The sequence below is a fragment of the Notechis scutatus genome, chromosome 1 (assembly GCF_049901735.1).
Source record: "Notechis scutatus isolate UNSWTSFEM ecotype Mainland chromosome 1, rNotScu1.2, whole genome shotgun sequence".
Classification (NCBI taxonomy): Eukaryota; Metazoa; Chordata; class Lepidosauria; order Squamata; family Elapidae; genus Notechis; species Notechis scutatus.
Genome location: NC_142009.1, coordinates 9,017,095 through 9,036,574, shown reverse-complemented (window position 1 = coordinate 9,036,574; position 19,480 = coordinate 9,017,095). Strand labels below are relative to the sequence as shown.

Below are 19,480 nucleotides of genomic sequence, written 5' to 3'. Positions count from 1 at the left end.
CAAGGTCCCTTCCAGCTCTATTATATTCTAAATTCTAAACCTTTTCTTTTAAACCCGTATGCTTCAAACATAGCATTCTCTTTCTTCCAATTTGTATCACATTTCATAATATAAAATGCAATTAAAAATAAAGATAGTAGGGAAATTGGGAAGGTAAAAAAGGGAAAAGAGAAGTATGGGTTAAGGGGGAGGAAAGAAGGAAAGAGAGTTAACTTCCAACTTTTTTCAACGTCGTGCAATAAAAATAGCATGGTACAGTCTCAACTTTCTAGTTTTATGTACTTAGTGTCCTAGCCATTTCTAGAACAATGGGCTTATCTAATCAGCAAATCCCAAAGTCAAACTTTCATATTTTTTTTCTGTCTCCAGCACAAATGGCAAACTTTGCAACTTTGCAACTTTAAGATGGATGGATTTCAACTCTCAGAATTCCTTACCCAGCGTGCTTTACGATGGGTGAACTTCTACTCCCAGAATTCCCCAATCAAGCATTGAATTCAGATCTGTGGGGTTACTGCCTGGGGAATTCTGGGAGTTGAAGTCTACCCACCTTGACGCACGCTGGTTGGGGAATTCTGGGAGTGGAAGTCCATCCATCTTAAAGCGTGCAGGTTGGGGAATTCTGGGAGTGAAAGTTTATCCATCTTGAAGCACGCTGGTTGGAGAATTCTGGGAGTGGAAGTCCACCCCTCTTAAAGCATGCAGGTTGGGGAATCCTGGGAGTGGAATCGCAAAGCATCATCATTCCAAAAACCAAGGTGGGATTCAGCAGGTTCTGACCAATTCTGGACAACCGGCAGTGGAAATTCTGAGTAGTTCGGAGAACCGGCCAATCCACCTCTGACTGGCCCCACCTCCATCTATTCTCTGCCTCCCAAGTCCCAGCTGATCGGCTGGCTCTTCTTTGGTTGCCCTGCACAGGAGAACGGAGCTGGAAAGCAGGTTAGTGGGGTGGGGAGGGAAGGGAGATTTTGCAATATCCTTCCCTTGCCACGCCCACCAAGCCACACCACACCCACCAAGCCACGCCCACAGAGCCAGTAGTAAAAATAAAATAAAAACCACCACTGAAAAAGACGATGTTGAGATTCTGGAAAGAGTGCAGAGAAAAGCAACAAGGATGATAAAAGGGGCCTAGAAGCTAAAACAAGAAGAATGGTTGCAGGAATTGGGTATGTCTAGTTTAATGAAAAGAAGGACCAGGGGTGACATGATAGCAGTGTTCCAATATCTCAGGGGCTGCCCCAAAGAAAAGGGAGTCAAGCTATTCTCCAAAGTACCTGAAAGCAGGACAAGAAGCAACGGATGGAAACTAATCAAGGAGAGAAGCAACTTAGAACTAAGGAGAAATTTCCTGAAAGTGAGAACAATTAATCAGTGGAACAACTTGCCTCCAGAAGTTATGGCTGCTCCAACACTGGACATTTTTAAGAAGAGATTGGACAACCATTTGTCTGGAAGGACATAGAGCATCCTGCTTGAGCAGGGGTTGGACTAGAAGACCTTCAATGTCCCTTCCAACTCTGTTATTCTGTATTCTTCCCAGCCCAAACCCCTTGATGTGATGCTCCATTAATCCAAATGGACATGTTTGAAAAATATCCATTTCTGAGCTGAGCAGATCTGGAAACTTTACAACTGAAGAACTAACAGCAGGGGAGGAAAAAAAACAAATTTGTCCTTGTCAATATGATTTTTCCCCCCCTCCAAGCCATCCTCTGAAATTTGCAACTCGCAGCACAAGTTGACACCAGCCTCAAAACCTCTTCGAATGTCACAAGCTCTGGAAAAGAAACTCCTTCCGTTCACCTTAGATTTCCACCTGCCTGAATGCTGACGCGGCAGGGAAAAGGTTACAGGAGGGGAATGGAGATTCAGAATTTCTGCTGACGGGGAAAAAGGTTTGGCCTGCTGGCTTTAATGATCTCCAGCAAGCTTTCCAAGACAGAAGGAAGACAAGAATTCACTGAATTTGCACACAGGCATGCACAGACAAATGTGGAGATTCTCAGTCCTCCAGGACATGGTTGTCCCAAAGGTGCTTTTTTTCAAGAGGCAACTGAACTTTCTGAAGATGTTTCACTTCTCCTCCAACAAGCTTCTTCAGTTCTGACTTGGATGGTGGGGAATGGAAGGATTTATATTCCTTGCAGACAGCTGGTCATTTGCATCCTTTTAGCGTGTCATTGAGGCCACTTGGAGGTTTATCTGTGTCCTTAGTAGGGCAAATACCTGAGTAGTGCAAATAAATGTGGAACCTCCTTGGAACTGTTGATAGGACTGTGTTGAAGATTGGAGTTAGATGATGTCATATCCCTCACCCTCTATTGAGGGAGAGCTGTTCAATTTGGACATAGATGGCCTCTTTGACCCCTCTTTCAAACCAGCAGTCCTCTCTGTCCAAAATGTGGACTTTGCTGTCCTCAAAAGGGTGGCCTTTGTCTTTTAAATGCAGATGCTAAATCTTGCCCTGATGCGTTTCTTCTTCTATATCACACACAAACCTCCAAGTGGCCTCAACGACTCACTAAAAAGAATGCAAATGACCCGCTGTTTGCAAGGAGTACAAATCCTTCCATTCCCCACCATCCAGTCAGAGCTGAAAAAGCTTCTTGGAGGAGAAGCAAAACATCTTCAAAGGATAACAAGAAAGCCCAGTGGCTTCTTGAAAAAAAAGCACCTTTGGGACAGACTAATGAACTGTTTCCTGCCAAAGAAGAAGAAAGGTGTGTTTTTTCGGGAGATGTGCAGGTAGACCTCAACTTACGGCCACAGTTGAGCCCAAAATTTCTGTTACTAAGTGAAACATTTGTTAAATGAGTTTGGCCTCATTTTATGACTTTTCTTGCCGCAGTTGTGAAGTGAATCACTGCACTTGTTAAGTTAGGAAATCAGTTGTTGTGTAACTGGCTTCCTGATTGACTTTGCTTGTTTAGTTTAGTTTACTTTATTGTCATTGCACCTTGTACAATGAAATTAAATACCATCTTCAGTGTACATTATAACTATGAAAATAAACACAAACACACATCCTTCACCTTCTGTACATTGAATTGAAAATGCTTGATATTGGATTAATGTTGCCCTATACAGTAGAAATCAATGTAGTTACTGCCCTGGGATAAAAGCTGTTTTTCAGCCTATTTGTCCTTGTTTTTATTATTATCCTGTACCATCTGCCAGATGGTAATAGTTCAAAAAAAGGGTGCCCAGGATGAGATGGATCTTTAAGGATGTTTTGAACTTTCTTAAGGCAGCGGGAGCTATGAAGGTCTTCCAAAGAGGGGAGAGGGCAACCAATGATTTTCTGGGCAATGACATTAACCCTCTGGAGTACTATCCTAATGATGAATGAATGAATGAATGAATGAATGAATGAATGAATTTTTTATTGGCCAAGTGTGATTAGACACACAAGGAATTTCTCTTGGTGCATGTAGTCTCAGTATACATAAAAAGAAAAGATACATTCATCAAGAATCATCAGGTACAACACTTAATATAGTCATAGGGTACAAATAGGCAATCAAATATAGTAGGAAATGGTCAATTTTGTTTCCGATCTGCCACTGTGCAATTTGCAAACCGTACAGAGGTGCAGTATGTTAAAATGCTCTCTATGGTGCAGCGGTAGAAGGTCACCAGCAGTTTTTCATTCAGTTGTTGTTTTCTGAGAAGTCTCAGGTAGTATAATCTCTGCTGAGCCCTTTTGACCAGGGCTGCAATGTGAGCCCCCCAGGTCAGCTCCTCTTTTAGGGTAACACCATAAAAGAAGGTTGCAAAGGGGCATCCTGTGACCCCAGGGACACTGTGACCATCAAAACTATGAATGATATGCCAAGCGCCTGAATTTTGACCATGTAACCATGAAGATGCTGCAATGGTTCTAAGTGTGAAAAAACAGTCATGCGATGCTTTATTCCGTGTCAATTGTAACTTCAAACCAGGGGTGAGATGCTACCGGTTCAGCCCGGTTCTATAGAACCGGTAGCTCTGAAGAGCAGCAGACACCGAACTGCTGCTCTGTTTGGCCCGCCTGTTCGCCTGGGCTCTTGGCTGTCCTTTATTTCCTGTTTTTCCAACCTCAGCTGGTATTTGCGGCACAGCTGAGGTTGAAAAAGCAGGAAAGAGGAGGAGTTTGAAATGCTGCTCACCCATGTGCAGTGCTTGTCAGCTGTCCAGGCGGCACGGCTGAGGTTTTTTTGGAAATGGTCTACACATGCGCGTAAAACGCACTCTCACCAGGGGTGGGATTCTACCTGCCAGAGAACCAGCAAATCGCAACCACTGGCTGAGCCCACCGCGTCCTGTCCACTCATTCCTTACCTGGCATGCGAGCCATCAAACTTGCCGGCTTCCATTTTTCCCCCTGACCATCAGCTGTTCTGCTGTGCCGGGAGATTTAGATTAGCTAGAAAGCAGGAAATTGTTGCATTTCTTGCTTTCTAGCTAATCTAAAAGCAGAGCTGAAGCTTCCTTAGGACCAAAGCTTCTATTTTTCAGTGCAGACTCAGGTAGCCGATGGCAGGTAGATAGATCTCTAAGTGAATCTGTGATTCTGTCTGCCTGCCTGCTTTGCCTGCTTTGGGGTAAAAGTTGCTCTTTTTAAATAAAAAATTCAATATTTACATACATAGTGTGTTGTGAATTAATTTTGTGAGTTTGCTTTCTAGCAAGTTATATGAGTTTGCTTGCAAGCAAATTTTATGTGACAGACTCAGGTAGCTGATTGCAGAAAGATAGATCTCTGAATGAATCTGTGATTCTGTGAGCAACTCAATCTACCTGCCTGCTTTGCCTTGATTTTGGTTAAAAGTTGCTCTTTTTTAATAAAAAATTCAATATTTACATAAATATTTATATTTACATACAAGCCATGCCCAGCCAGTCACATGATCACCAAGCCACACCCACAAATTAGGCCACACCCACAGAGCCAGTTGCTAATAAATTTGAATCCCACCCCTGCTTCAAATTATCACTAAACAAACTAGGTCAAGAACTACCTCTACTAGCCATTTCTATAACAACAAAGTAATTTAATCACCTCATCTCAGCTGTTTTGCAATTTCCCAAAGATTTTGTGATGTTTTTTTCATCCCAGTTCAAATTTGCTCAGTTGTTTGAGTTCAGGGCTGGCCAGCTGCTACCTGATAATGTTCCCCAGGATGTTTTAACTTCTTTCCTAGTTCCTTCCTGGTTTATATATTGGCAGATATCTTTTTAGTTATTAACGTATTCTTTCTGAGCAAAGTGGCCTCAAGCTGTTAGGATTATGGTTAAGAGTCACTGGTATTTATTTAAACTTTGCAATTGGCTAATCGTGTAGTTAAGGAAGCAGTTTGTCTGCTTCCTGTAATAATAGAGGAAAAGCCTGCAATTTGATTTTATGCTATTAAATCAGTGTTGACGCTCAGCAATCACAAGGACAGATTTTCTGCAGGAGGATCCCAGATTTTCTGCAACCCATTTTTTTTCAGATCTTCCAACAGTGCCCCCATCACTGTTGGGTCCATCCACCTCGCAGCTGGTCATCCTCTTAACTATTGTTGGAAGAAATTATCCTTCTGGGTTCAGTTCCAAGTGGGGAAGAAAGACACTGGAAACATGGTGACTGCTTGGAAAGATGGTTTAATGGTGGACAGGATCACGTGCCTTGGAGCTCCTGAGTGAAAAGGACGATCACATGCTTCAAGATGTTGGGTGAAGGAAAAGAAGGGCCAAGATGCTGAGAGACCCTTAGTTTTATACCCTCTGTTGGGATTTGAATTTGAGCTGGTATTCTGATTGGTTGTCAGACTCCCATGGGGCCACGCAGGGGCAACTCCGTAGGCTGTCCTGAGTCCCAGGCTTGGTTGAGCCTTCCTGCATGATGATGTAATGAAAAGGATTTAGGCAATTCCTATTATGGCTCTACCTGGAGTAGATCTTTGTTATGTAAAATAGACTGGCCTAGGCCAGAGTAACGTCCCATTAGCAAAGGTGGGGGGGGGAGACGCTGAGTTTCTGCCGCTTTGGTGAGTTTCTGCTTCTGAGTTTCTACTCTTTTTTAGGGGAAATATTCTGCCTTTTTAATATTTCCTAGGATATTTCATTTTTCTAGGAGTGATAACTTCCTACACTATCTTCAACTTTGCAAATTGCCAGTCCGTGACTTAGAGAAACTATTCCTTAATTCCTATAATTCTTTCTTTCTTTTTCTTTCTTTCTTTCTTTCTTCTTTCCTTCCTTCCTTCCTTTCTCCCTCTGTCCCACCCTTCTTCTTCCTTCCTTCCTTCCTTCCTCCCTCTGTCCCTCCTTCCTTCCTTCTTTCTTCCTTTCTTACTCTTCCTTCCTTTCCTTCCTTTCTTTCTCCTTCTTCCTTTCTTTCTTTCTTTCTTTCTTTCTTTCTTTCTTTCTTTCTTCTTTCTTTCTTTCTTTCTTTCTTTCTTCTTTCTTTCTTTCCTTTCTCCCTCTGTCCCACCCTTCTTCTTCCTTCCTTCCTTCCTTCCTTCCTTCCTCCCTCTGTCCCTCCTTCCTTCTTTCTTCCTTTCTTACTCTTCCTTCCTTTCCTTCCTTCCTTTTTCTCCTTCTGTCCCACCCTTCTTCTTTCTTTCTTTCTTTCTTTCTTTCTTTCTTTCTTTCTTTCTTTCTTTCTTTCTTTCTTTCTTTCTTTCTTTCTTTCTTTCTTTCTTTCTTTTCTTCCTTCCTCTTCCTTCCTTCCTTTTTCCCTCTGTCCCTCCCTCTTACTTTTTATTTTTCTCTTTCTTTCTTCTTTCTTTCTTTCCTTTCACCCTCTGTCCCTCCTTCCTTTTTCTTTTCTTTTCTTTCCCTCTTTTCTTCCTTCCTTCTTTTTTCTTTCTTTCTTTTCTCTCTCTCTCTCTCTCTCTTTCTTTCTTCTCTTTCAAATATCATTTTACTGCAGCAATCATTTAGATTGTAATTTCAGATTGCTTTCCAGGGACTTTTTTCAACATTTTTTTAAAAAAAATATTTCCAAAGTGAAACTGCACAATAAAGCGGGGGGGAAACAAATCAACAGTGTGAACACCCCAATACTTTATGAAGAGATTGGACAATGATTTGTCTGAAATGGTTCAGGGTTTCTGCTTGAGCAAGAGGTTGGATTAGAAGGCCTACCCTGTTTCTTCCAATTCTATTATTCTCTCCTAGTATTCTGTTATTTTTACTGTTTTTCCCTTATTGTTTTATTTCTCATTTCATTTCATATTGTATATTTTGTCTGAATTTGATGTTTCCTCTTAATTTATGCTATTCCATTTTTATAACTACAGAGGGTGGATTTTTGCATCCCTAAGAGCAGGGGTGGGATTCAAACATTTTAACAACCGGTTCTGTGGGCGTGGCTTAGTTGGTGGGCGTGGCTTGGTAGTCATGTTATTGGCAGGGCATGGCCAACTCAATATCACTCACATCGAGGCATGCATCTCCTTGCCTGGCCTCTCATGACTGTGGGGATGCTGCAACAGTCGTAAGTGTGAAAAATGGTCATAAGTCACTTTTTTCAGTGCCATTGTAACTTTGAATGGTCACTCCACACAAGCAAAGTACCAGCAAAGGAGGGGGAAAAAAACTCCAGAGAAGTTCCAGAGACAGGAAGTCTAGTCCTGCCAAGAATGTAATAAGGATTAACGGAGAGGCAGTTTCTGTAAGCAACACCAGAATGTTTCCTTCCTGCCTTCCTTACAGGATTAGTCCAGTAATTTCCTCTAACAACCGGTTCTCAGAACTGCTTAGAATGTTAACAGCCGGTTCTAGTGAATAGGTGCGAACCGGTAGAATCCCAGCGCTGCCTAGGAGGGATGATAGCATTCTAAATCAATTAATACATTGTTTCAAAACATTGTGTTTTGAAATTGATACCTGTTCTCTGTTATCACTCATCTTAGGAATAATATGATTAAACTAATGAAGTCTATTTGTCTTTTGCAGAAGGGAAAAACTGGTGTTATGCCTCACAACTGTGTAAAGTCCCAGACTGCAAAGGTAACTTTCAAAACCAACAGTTCACTGTTCACTTTAAAACAAGAACTAGGGGCAAAGTGTGGAAAAAATGCCATTCATTATATTTCCTATTCTGTAGCCTCACTATTATGGGAAGCTATGCAAAGAAACGCTGATTGTAACTAATGGTAATAAAAAACATGGAAATCTTGGAGAGCTTCTGGCCTACTTTGCTGCCATGCCAGTCTTGCCCTGAAAGGACCCTCTGATTGCAAAGTTAAATTGCTTTCATACTTTTTGCCACTAGCCTGACTATAAGGTAAAAGGTGAAGGAGTCCCTGTGAATTTTACTTTGCTAGTGATTGCTGGAGGGCTCTGTTTTAAGGCCATTGAATTAGCGCTGTCTGAAGACAATTCTGTGATCATGTGACCAGCATGACATCGCAGGAGTACTGTTCCCTTCCCACCAAAGTGGTACCTATTTATCCACTCGCATTTGCATGCTTTCGAATTGCTAGGTTGGCAGGAGCTGAGGTGAGGATGGGAGCTCACCCCATCGTGTGGTGCTTGGGTCTCAAACCTGGGCTGCCAGCTCTCCAGCCAAAAAGCCCAGATCTTAACCTGCTTAACCCCTCCTACTTGAGCAAGGGTTGAATTAGAAGAAAACTTTAAAAAAAGGATGTTGAGACTCTAGAAAAAGTGCAGAGAAGAGCAACGAAGATGATTTGGGGACTGGAGATTAAAACATATGAAGAACAGTTACAGGAACTGGGCATGGCCAGGCTAGTGAAGAGAAGGAACAGGGGAGAAACGATAGCAGTGTTCCAATATTTGAGGGGCTGCCACACAGAGGAAGGGGTCAAGCTATTTTCCAAAGCACCCAAAGGCCAGACAAGGAATAATGGATGGAAACTGAACAAGGAGAGATTCAACCTGGAAATAAGGAGAAATTTTCTGACAGTGAGAACAATCAACCAATGGAACAAAAGTTGTCTTCAGAATTGTGGGAGCTTCATTACTGGAGGCTTTCTAGAAGAGACTGGACAGCCATCTGTCAGAAATGATGTAGGGTCCCCTGCTTGGGCGGGGAGGTTGGACTAGATGACCTACAAGGTCCCTTCCAACTCTGTTAATTTGGAAAAAAAAGGCCTCCAAGATCCCTTCCAATTCTGTTATTAGGTTTTCCCAATGCCTTTTAAAAGGGTGTTTTAGATTATAGCTCAGGAAGTCCTAAAGACTTTAACTGTAAACCATAGTTTGCAGAAATCACGGTTATATTGGTCTTGATCCAATTTCTGTCCCATTCTAAAGTTTTTTTTCTCCTCTCTCTCCTGCAGAGCCTCGTCTATGGGCAAAGGTAGACTCAGAATGTGGGAATGACAAACAATCTCCGGTTAATATTCTCACCCGGCAAGTAACCTACAATGAATCTCTGAAAGCGTTTAACTTTATAAACTACAACGTCAAATCCGATAGGAAATGGACCATGGAAAACAATGGACACACAGGTGAGGAGCAGGAATCACTCATACAAGTCATACAAGTATTCCTCACAATGGGAGAATAAGTGGATGAAAGGTCTAAAATTTACACCAAATTATAAATTAAAAGAAAACTTTTATAATATAATGTATCGTTGGTATTTAACACCAGGTGAATCAGTGCTATCGAACTCGATTTCATTGAGGGCCTCCTCAGGGTTGTGTTTGACCTTGGGGGGGTCTGGGATGGGTGTGGCCAATTGGGTGGGCGCAGGGTTGGGATTCAAAATTTTTAACAACCGGTTCTATGGGCGTGGCTTAGTTGGTGGGTGTGGCTTGGTGGTCATGTTATTGGCTGGGCGTGGCCAACTCAATATCACTCACATCGAGGCATGCATCTCCTCGCCTGGCCTCTCATGACTGTGGGGATGCTGCAACAGTCGTAAGTGTGAAAAATGGTCATAAGTCATTTTTTTCAGTGCCATTGTAACTTTGAATGGTCCCTCCACACAAGCAAAGTACCAGCAAAGGAGGGGGAAAAAACTCCAGAGAAGTTCCAGAGACAGGAAGTCTAGTCCTGCCAAGAATGTAATAATGGTTAATGGAGAGGCAGTTTCTGTAAGCAACCCCAGAATGTTTCCTTCCTGCCTTCCTTACAGGATTAGGCCAGTAATTTCTTCTAACAGCCGGTTCTCTGAACTGCTTAGAATGTTAACAACTGGTTCTAGTGAATAGGTGCAAACTGGTAGAATCCCACCACTGGGTGGGTGTGGCCAGTTTGACGTCACTCATGTTAGGGCTCCGAGCTCCGTTTTCGGCTGCAACGCCTCCTGCAACTCTCTGCCAACAAAATGGAGCTAGTAAGGGCCGCTGGCAGAGGCACTGAGGACCGGTCCTTCACTGTTTTCAGAGTGGCCGTATGGGAGAGATCCAGGGGTGGGATTCTACCGATTCGGACCGGTTCAGGTGAACTGGATGTTAAATTTGCATCTGGTTCACCAAACCGATATTTGAACTGACCGGCTGGCCTCTCCCGCCTCTCCCCTCTCCTCCCAGGAGGTCTCCGTGCAGCCCATTTTCGATGGAGGTAAGTGCAGAGTCCACGTGGAGGCTCTGAGAGGGGGGAAAACGGGCCTTCCGGAAGTCCGGAAACAGGCCTGTTTCTGGCTTCCAGAAGACCCTCAGAGCCTGAGGGAGGCCATTTTGCCCTCCCAGAGGCCTGAAGGAAGCTTCTGGATCCTTGGGAAGGCAAAAGATGGCCCTCCCGGACGTTCCAGTAAGCCACGCCCACCATGGCCACACCCTCCCAGCAACTGGGCAGCGAACCAGTTGCTGGGATTTTTGAATCCCACCCCTCTGCAAGACCCCCACCAGCAGTTTCACTTCCCAATGACCCTCAATTGACATGACCTCCCCATCACAACCCATCACAAGAAGTGCAGTGGCGGCTCTGGGAAGGGGAAAAATGGCCCTCCTGGAAGTACCAGAAGTCCAGGACAGGCCTGTTTCCAGCTTCTGCAGGGTCTCCAGAGCCCAGGGGAGGCCATTTTTGCCCTCCCAGAGGCCTGAGGGAAGCCTCCGGAGCCTGGGGAGGGCGAAAAATGGCCCTCTCAGAGGTTCCAGTAAGCCACGTCGACCATGGCCACGCCCACTCAGCAAACCGGTTTGAATCCCACCCCTAGCCAGATCTAAGCACCCTGCAGGCCGAATCCAGCCCCCGGGCCTTGAGTTCGACACCCCTGAGATAAGTTGTCCAGACTGTTTACAGGTATTTCAAATGACTGTTGGAAATGCAAATGTAAAGAAGGGACTTTTAATCATTTATGGTGGACATGTGACAAAGCAAAGAAATATTGGAGTAGGAGGATTCATAGTAGTGGTGGGATTCAAATTTTTTTACTACTAGTTCCGTGGGCGTCGGTCACGGGCGTCCTCTGTGACAAGAAGATGCCGATGCGCCTGAAGGCGAAAATCTATAACTCTGTGGTGCGCCCCGTGGCCATATACGGTGCAGAGTGCTGGCCGACGACCAAAGAAGTCGAAAGCAGACTCCAGACAATGGAGATGCGAATGCTCCGATGGTCGGTAGGCCTCACCCTAGTCGATCGCGTCAGGAACGAAGAAGTGCGTAGACGGTTCAACGTCGTGCCCATCCCCACGGTCATGAGGCAGTCCCGGCTACGATGGTTCGGCCATGTGAGTCGCGCCAAGGAAGAATCCATCATCAAATCTGCGATGAAGGTGACTGTCGGAGGAGCGAGACCGCGTGGTAGACCTAAGCAACGCTGGATGGACACGATCAAGGCCGACCTAGAGATCGCGAAGGCAGACCCGACATACGTGGCAGACAGAGAGGCGTGGAAGCAATACTCAAGGACATTAGCGGACCTCGCCAGAGCGCGAGACAAACGCTGAAGAAAAAGAAGAAGAAGAAGTTCCGTGGGCGTGGCTTGGTGGGCGTAGCAGAGGAAGGATACTGTAAAATCTCTAGTCAGAGGTGGGATTTGCCGGTTCTCTGAACTACTCAAAATTTCTGCTACCGGTTCTCCAGAAGTGGTCAGAACCTGCTGAATACCACTTCTGGTTCATAGTCTAATATACAAGATTCTTAAAGTGAATATAAAGATAAAACTAGAAACTTTTCTTTCGGGTCTAATGGAAAAAAGACTAGGAGAAATGTTTTTTGGGAACTTTGATATGTTGATGGCAGCGAGATTACTTTATTGCACAAAAATGGAAGCACGCTTAATGGATGAATAGTTGCAAAAGTTCATGGAATTAGCAGAGATAGCCAAATTGGTTGCTTTGATCCCAGAAAAAAATACAACTGCTATTGTTTCTACTTGGAAACCACTTCTGGGCTTTATGCTCAAGGTGGGGGAAAAAAATGAAACTTTGATTTTGGGTTTTCCGATGGGATAGGTTTGTCATTGTAGAAATGGCTAGCTTATATTATTATGTAAAAGTAAAAATGTTGAGGTTTGATGCTATTATTTTATTCTATTGCCCCAAAGTCAATGCCTTTTTAAAATCTTTTTTCTCCTCTTTTCTATGCTTTTCCCTTCCCTTTCCCTTCCCCTCATTTTCCTGTTATTTTCTTTTGTATTTTTGCATTTTCTAACTTATGAAATATGTGGACAAGTAAGTACAGATAGTTTCTCAACCTACAACCATTTGTTTACTTGTTCAAAGCTACAACAGCACCAGTGGTGGGATTCAAATTTTTTTTACTACCGGTTCTGTGGAAGTGGCTTGGTGGGCGTGGCAGGGGAAGGATACTGTAAAATCTCCGTGTGGCAAGAAAATCCACGGAACCAATGTTTTGCTTGGCAACAAAAAATGGGGAGGGCTCCATTTTTGTGGCCGTTAAGTCGAGGACTACGCTGTACTGAGTCCATTTTTTTCCCCCTTGGCAGTCATCGTCCAGCTGGATCAGTCGGGGAAGGTAGAACTTGGGGGTCTGAACGGAAGATACAAGGCGGTGCAGTTTCATTTCCACTGGGGCAGCGAGGTAGGGAAGACGCAGAGTCCTGGATCCGAACACAGCATTGACGGAGAGAGGTATCCCATGGAGGTAAAAGCACTCAGGAACATCGCATCTCCAAACTCTGGCATCAGGAAACATGTGTTTAAAATATATAAGGTGAAGGTAAAGGTAAAGGTTCCCCTTGCACATATGTGCTAGTTATTTCCGGCTCTAGGGGGCGGTGTGTTCATCTCCGTTACAAAGCTGAAGAGCCAGCGCTGTCCGAAGACGTCTCCGTGGTCATGTGGCCGGCATGACTAAACGCCCGAAGGCGCACGGAACGCTGTTCCCTTCCCACCAAAGGTGGTCCCTATTTTTCTACTTGCATTTTTATATGCTTTAGAACTGCAAGGTTGATGGAAGCTGGGACCAGTAACGGGAGCTCACTCTGTTACGTGGCGCTAGGGATTCGAACTGCCGAACTTTTCTGATTGACAAGCTCAGTGTTTTAGCCACTGAGCAACTGTCAACTTATGACTACAATAAGAACCGGAATTTTCCATTGCTAGACAAGATGGTTGTTGTTACTTGAGTTGTTCCTGATTTTACAACCTTTTTTCCCCATGGTTCTTAAGGGAAATACTGCAGTCATTAAGGGAATCATGCAGTCGTTAAATGCATCCATCTTCCTGTGTTGACATTGACTGGTGGAAAACAGCTGGGAGAGTCAGAAATGAGGATGGCGTGATCCCGGCGTGCTTCAACTGTTGTAAATTCAGGCCGATTGCCAAGTGCCCAGATTTGATTGTGGGGATGCTATAAACCTCACTCCCTTCTAGCACTGATGATGTTACCTAGTTGGGTAATGAAACATCTGCAAGAAAACAAACAAGCTCAGAGAGCACCAAGGACCCCACATTCTTCTTCTTCTTCTTCTTCTTCTTCTTCTTCTTCTTCTTCTTCTTCTTCTTCTTCTTCTTCTTCTTCTTCTTCTTCTTTCTTCTTCTTCTTCTTCTTCTTTCTTCTTCTTCTTCTTCTTCTTCTTCTTCTTCTTCTTCTTCTCTCCTCCTCCTCCTCCTCCTCCTCCTCCTCCTCCTCCTCCTCCTCCTTCTCCTTCTCCTTCTCCTTCTTTTCTCCTCCTCCTCCTCCTCCTCCTCCTCCTCCTCCCTCCGTTCCACAAACCCCATTTCCTTCTATCACTTCTTGATGTTACCCTAGTTGAGTAAAACATCTGTAAGAAAACAACCAAGTTCAGATCCTAATCCACATCAATGCTAATCTACAAATATTCTCTTTTATTATTAAAAAAGTGTTTTTTAACCCACTGTGACCTGAGTAATAAAGGGACTCTTGAGTCAATCCAGCCTGTGACTTTCTTACAGCTTCACATTGTCCACATTAAGGAGGAATTTGGCAACATAGCATCAGCGATCAAAGAAAAAGGCGTAGCAGTGTTGGGATTTTTTATAAAGGTATGGAATAGATTTGAGTTCAATTTAATTTTTTTTTAACAAACTTAAAAATTGAGAACAAACTCACTTGGGCCAGTCTCATCCAGTGCCTTCCCATTGTATTGAAGGATAAGACCCATAATCCACACCCATCGTGGTTTTACTGAGCCATCTTCCTACATAGGGCAGGTTGCATCTATATATCAGACCTCTTTGGAGACCCCTGTGGTGGATGAGACCCCCATTACCTCTGAAAGCCCTCTTTCAATTTGGCCTCAGAGCACAGTTTTTTAACCTTGGCAATTTTGAGCTATGAAAACTTCAGCTCCCAGAATTCCCCAGCCAGCTAAGGAATTCTGGGAGTTGAAGTCCACACAGCTCAAAAGCTGCCAAAGTTTGAAGCACTGTTCTAGTGTCCTTTCTCCTGGACAACCAAATGTTTCGGCTCCTCTTTTTTGCAATGTTTAACAGCTGTTTTTCATTGTGTTCTCCCAAAGGAGGGGGAAAAAGAACAGCAGGACATAGAAAGACGGAGGGAGGGAGGAAAGAAGGAAGAGAGGGGAAGGAGGGAGGGAGGGAGGCAGGGAGGAAGGAAGGAAGGAAGGAAGGGAGGGAGGAAGGAAGGAAGGAAGGAAGGAAGGAAGGAAGGAAGGAAGGAAGGAAGGAAGGAAGGAAGGAAGAAGGAAGGAAAGAAAGCTTTTCTTAAACTGGACACACACTTTTTTGTATTTGCTTCAAACAACAAATAGAGCTAGTAATAGCACTTAGATTTATATACCGCTTCACAGAGCTTTTACAGCCCTCTCTGAGCCATTTTACAGAGTCAGCAACTTGCTCCCAACAATCTGGGTCCTCATTTTACCCACCTTAGAAGGATGAGTCGACCTTCAGCCGGTCAGGATTGAACTCCTGACAGTGGGTAGAGTTTGCCTACATTAGCAATAGCACTTATATACTGCTTCACAGTGCTTTACAGCCCACTCTGAGCAGTTTATAGAATCAGTATATTGCCGTCAACAATCTGGGTCCTCATTTTACCGGCCTCAGAAGGATGGAAGGCTGAGTCAACCTTGAGCCGGTCAAAAATGTTCCAGGTTCAATTCTTAATATGACTTTGCTCTGTTACAGGCTGGCAAAACGAACCCGAACTATGAACCGCTCATTTCAAATTTAGAAAAGATTGGGGCTAAAGGTAAGGAGATGAGACCTAATGCAACTGTGAATTTATTTCAGTTTAATCATTGGATGTAATTCATTGGATTTTAAAGGCCACTCAGCTCCAGATGAGACTCTGAGCAGCTTACAATTAAAATTTCTGTCATGCCCCTGAAAAACCCGGTTGGGAAGCGGTACAGAAAGTCCTCAACCTATTTAATCAATCATTTAGTGACTGTTCAAAGTTACAACAGCACTGAAAAAAAGTGACTTATGACCGTTTTTCACACTTACAACCATTGTAGCATCCCCACGGTAACGTGATCAAAATTCAGACTCTTGGCAACTGACTTGTATTTATGACGGTCGTAGTGTCCCGTGATCCCCTTTTGCGACCTTCTGACAAGCAAAGTTCAATGGGGAAGTCAGATTCGCTTAACAACCCTGTGACTAACTTCACAACTGCCATGATACACTTCACAGCTGTCTCGCTTAGCAACCAAAAGGGCATAAAAGGAATCCAAATTCACCTCACAGCTGTCTTGCTTAGCAACGAAAAGGGCATAAAAGGAGGCAAAAATCACCTCACAGCTGTCTCGCTTAGCAACCGAAAGGGCGTAAAAGGAGGCAAAATTCACCTCACAGCTGTCTCACTTAGCAACCGAAAGGGCGTAAAAGGAGGCAAAATTCACTTAACTGTCTTGCTTAGCAACTGAAAGGGCGTAAAAGGAGGCAAAATTCACTTAACTGTCTTGCTTAGCAACTGAAAGGGCGTAAAAGGAGGCAAAAATCACCTCACAGCTTGTCATGCCCCTGGTGGAGTCTGACTCTGAGGAAGAGGAGGAACAGCCAACAGGGAGAGGGAGTGTGGCTCCAGAGGTGGTGGAGGAGGCTGGGGAAGGGCAGAGGAGGATCCAGGCCCTATCCATCCTAGGTCACGCAGGGAGGAGAGGATCAGGGAAAAGCGAGGTCTACTCAGGAGGAGATTACCATGATCCTCCTCATGGCTTGCAGCTGGGAGCTATGTATATAAGTTTGCAACTGTGCAGTTAGAATTGCTGAAATCAATTAGTGTTCACCTTGAAAGAGGCTTATCTTTGCTGGCGTTCTTCCCATGGACTCTCCTCGGTTATCTTCCTGGAGTTTATGGTTAGTTATCTTGGCTTGCTTCAGAACTCTCATCAATGCAGTTTGTTTTGGTTTTCTGTTTGCCTCATTATTTACTTTTGTGACTTTAAACTATGCCTAATAAAACAATGAAGTTAAGTTGAAGGCTTTACCGGACTTTAATATATGTTTTGGGTTTTGGGTTATTTTGAGAGAATACAGGTCATCACAATTTCTGTTGCTAAGCAAGACAGTTAGTGAAGTGAGTTTTGCCCCATTTTATGACCTTTCTTGCCACAGTTGTTAAGTGAATCGCTGTCAGTTGTTAAGTTAGTAACATGGTTGTTAAGTGAATCAGACTTTGCTTTGTCAGAAGGTCGCAAAGGGGGATCACGCAACCGTCATAAATAGGAGTCAGTTGCCAAGCATCTGAATTTGGATCATGTGACCACGGGGATGTTGCAATGGTTGTGAGTGTGAAAAATGGTCATGTCATCTTTTTCAATGCTCTTGTAACTTTTTTTAAAAAATTATTTATTTATTTTTTATTTATTTATTTAATTAATTTTTATTTGTCAATTGCTTACAAGATAATAGGTATAAGTAAAAACATAGTTATGAACACATGGATACGTATAAGAAAAATAAAGGAAATAAAAGAAACAATAGGACAGGGACGGTAGGCGCATTGGTGCGCTTATGCACACCCCCTACAGACCTCTTAGGAAAGGGGTGAGGTCAAGAGTAGACAGTCTAAGGTTAAAGTTTTTGGGGTTTGGGAAAACCCCAAACAGAGTCAGGTAGAGTATTCCAGATATTGACCACTTTCAAACGGTTCACCAAACAAAATGTTGTTAGTGAAGGATTACCTGTAACTCATCGTATCAACTTGTAAAGCATTCCTATGCCTGTTATAGAAGTTGCCATAAATGGGGAGGGTGGGGAGGAAATTTGGAGGAGCAATGTGGCAATGTTAAAACCAGAAGTACATCCCAGCACTTATCTTACAAAGATTGTTCTGCGTATGAAAATCTTTAATTGGAGAACATGATTGATGACACCCAGCCTCTGAACGTTCTTAATTGAAGAATCTGATTTATGACACACCCAGGGGGGAGGGGGGAAATAGAGTCACAGGGGACTGTAAATTATGTATGCCAGAGTTGGCTTCATACAGGTTAATGTATCTGAGATACAAATCATTCTCTTCACTAAGCTGTTGCTTTGAGCTCTGAGCTTGGCGATTTGGTTGCAAACGTTTCATCACCATTCGAGGCGACGTCGTCCATGCGTTTTGAGTTGTGCTCGTCGGTCATCTGTCTAAATACCTTATATGAGATACAAATTAGTCTGAATGTTGCCAGCCAACAGCCAGACAATCAAACCATCCGAAATCAGATTCAGAAATACCTGAAAAAACAAGGTTCAGACTAATTTGCATCTCATGCAAAGGTATTTAAAGACCTGTGTTCTGACAGACGAGCGCAACTCAAAGTGCATGGACAACGTCTCCTCGAATGGTGATTAAACATTTGCAACCAAATCGCCAAGCTCGGAGCTCAAAGCAACAGCCTAACTAACCCACCTGAGCTACTAATATATTCAAACACATTTCAATTGTCTCCATCATTTATTCAGGGGGAAAAGTAGACATTCCAGCTTTGGCCCTGGAATCCCTGATCCCGGACGAGAAGGATCTCACCAGCTTCTATCGCTACACCGGCTCTCTGACCACCCCTGGTTGCAATGAGGAGGTGGTCTGGACCTTGTTTGAGAAACCCATTGAACTTGGGGGGGAGCAGGTAGGTGACACGGGATAAGAAACACCTGGGGAGTCCTCAAAGTGTTAATAAAGGGCCAAACAAAGCAACGGGGTGCAGCCATGTGTGTGGGCCTTCTTGCTTTGTTGCATCATAACTTCTGCCTCTTTTGGGCTGTGCTTGTGTTAGCTCAATGCATGCACAAATGAGGTTGGCTTGGATAGGTAGGTTCTACTCAGGGGTAGGATTCAAAAGTTTTTAACAACTGGTTCTGTGGGCGTGGCTTAGTTGGTGGGCGTGACTTGGTGGTCATGTTATTGGCTGGGTGTGGCCAACTCAATATCACTCATATTGAGGCACGCATCTCCTCGCCTGGCCTCTCGTGACTGTGGGGATGCTGCAACAGTCGTAAGTGTGAAAAACGGTCATAAGTCACTTTTTCCGGTGCCATTGTAACTTTGAATGGTCACTCCACACAAGCAAAGTACCAGCAAAGGAGGGGAAAAAAGCTCCAGAGAAGTTCCAGAGACAGGAAGTCTACTCCTGCCAAGAATGTAACTAGGGTTAATGGAGAGGCAGTTTCTGTAAGCAACACCAGAATGTTTCCTTCCTGCCTTCCTTACAGGATTAGGCCAGTATTTTCTTTTAACAACCGGTTCTCCGAACTGCTTAGAATGTTAACAACCGGTTGTAGTGAATAGGTGCGAACTGGTAGAATCCCACCCCTGGTTCTACTATGTAGGATCCTGATGGGGCAATGCTGTTTAGGGCTCTGTCCATCCTACAGATACCGTGGTCTCAGGTTTTCAGCTGTGGGTTAATTTTTGTGTCAGTAGTTTTTTGCCTCTATGTTTTGGACAACGCTGTGGGTTTTGAAAGGTTGTTAACTTTCTTGAATGCTGGCAGAGAACAGGAAGGAAGGAAGAGCAAAGGAATGTGTGTATGTGTGAAAGAGAGAGAGAATGGAGAAGGGAAAGGAGGAAGGGAGGGAAGGAAGGAAGGGAGGGAGGGAAAGAAAGGAAAGGAAAGGAAAAGGAAGGAAGAAGGGAGGGAGGGAGGGAGGGAGGGAAGAAGGAATGAAAGAGGAGGGAGGGAGGAAGGAAATAGAGGAAAGAA

The 19,480-nt window shown here is 43.9% G+C and overlaps 1 protein-coding gene across 1 annotated transcript in view; it reads left to right on the top strand.

The window, feature by feature from the left end:
- The window catches only part of CA4 (carbonic anhydrase 4), a 43,475-nt gene that overhangs the window by 20,906 nt on the left and 3,089 nt on the right, over nt 1–19,480 (top strand). Inside the window, exons 2-7 of the mRNA XM_087956427.1 lie at nt 7,933–7,986; nt 9,282–9,452; nt 12,842–12,999; nt 14,274–14,363; nt 15,471–15,534; nt 18,243–18,406. Of these exons, the coding sequence (XP_087812553.1) occupies nt 7,933–7,986; nt 9,282–9,452; nt 12,842–12,999; nt 14,274–14,363; nt 15,471–15,534; nt 18,243–18,406 (701 nt within the window). The remainder of the gene's footprint in view (nt 1–7,932; nt 7,987–9,281; nt 9,453–12,841; nt 13,000–14,273; nt 14,364–15,470; nt 15,535–18,242; nt 18,407–19,480) is intronic.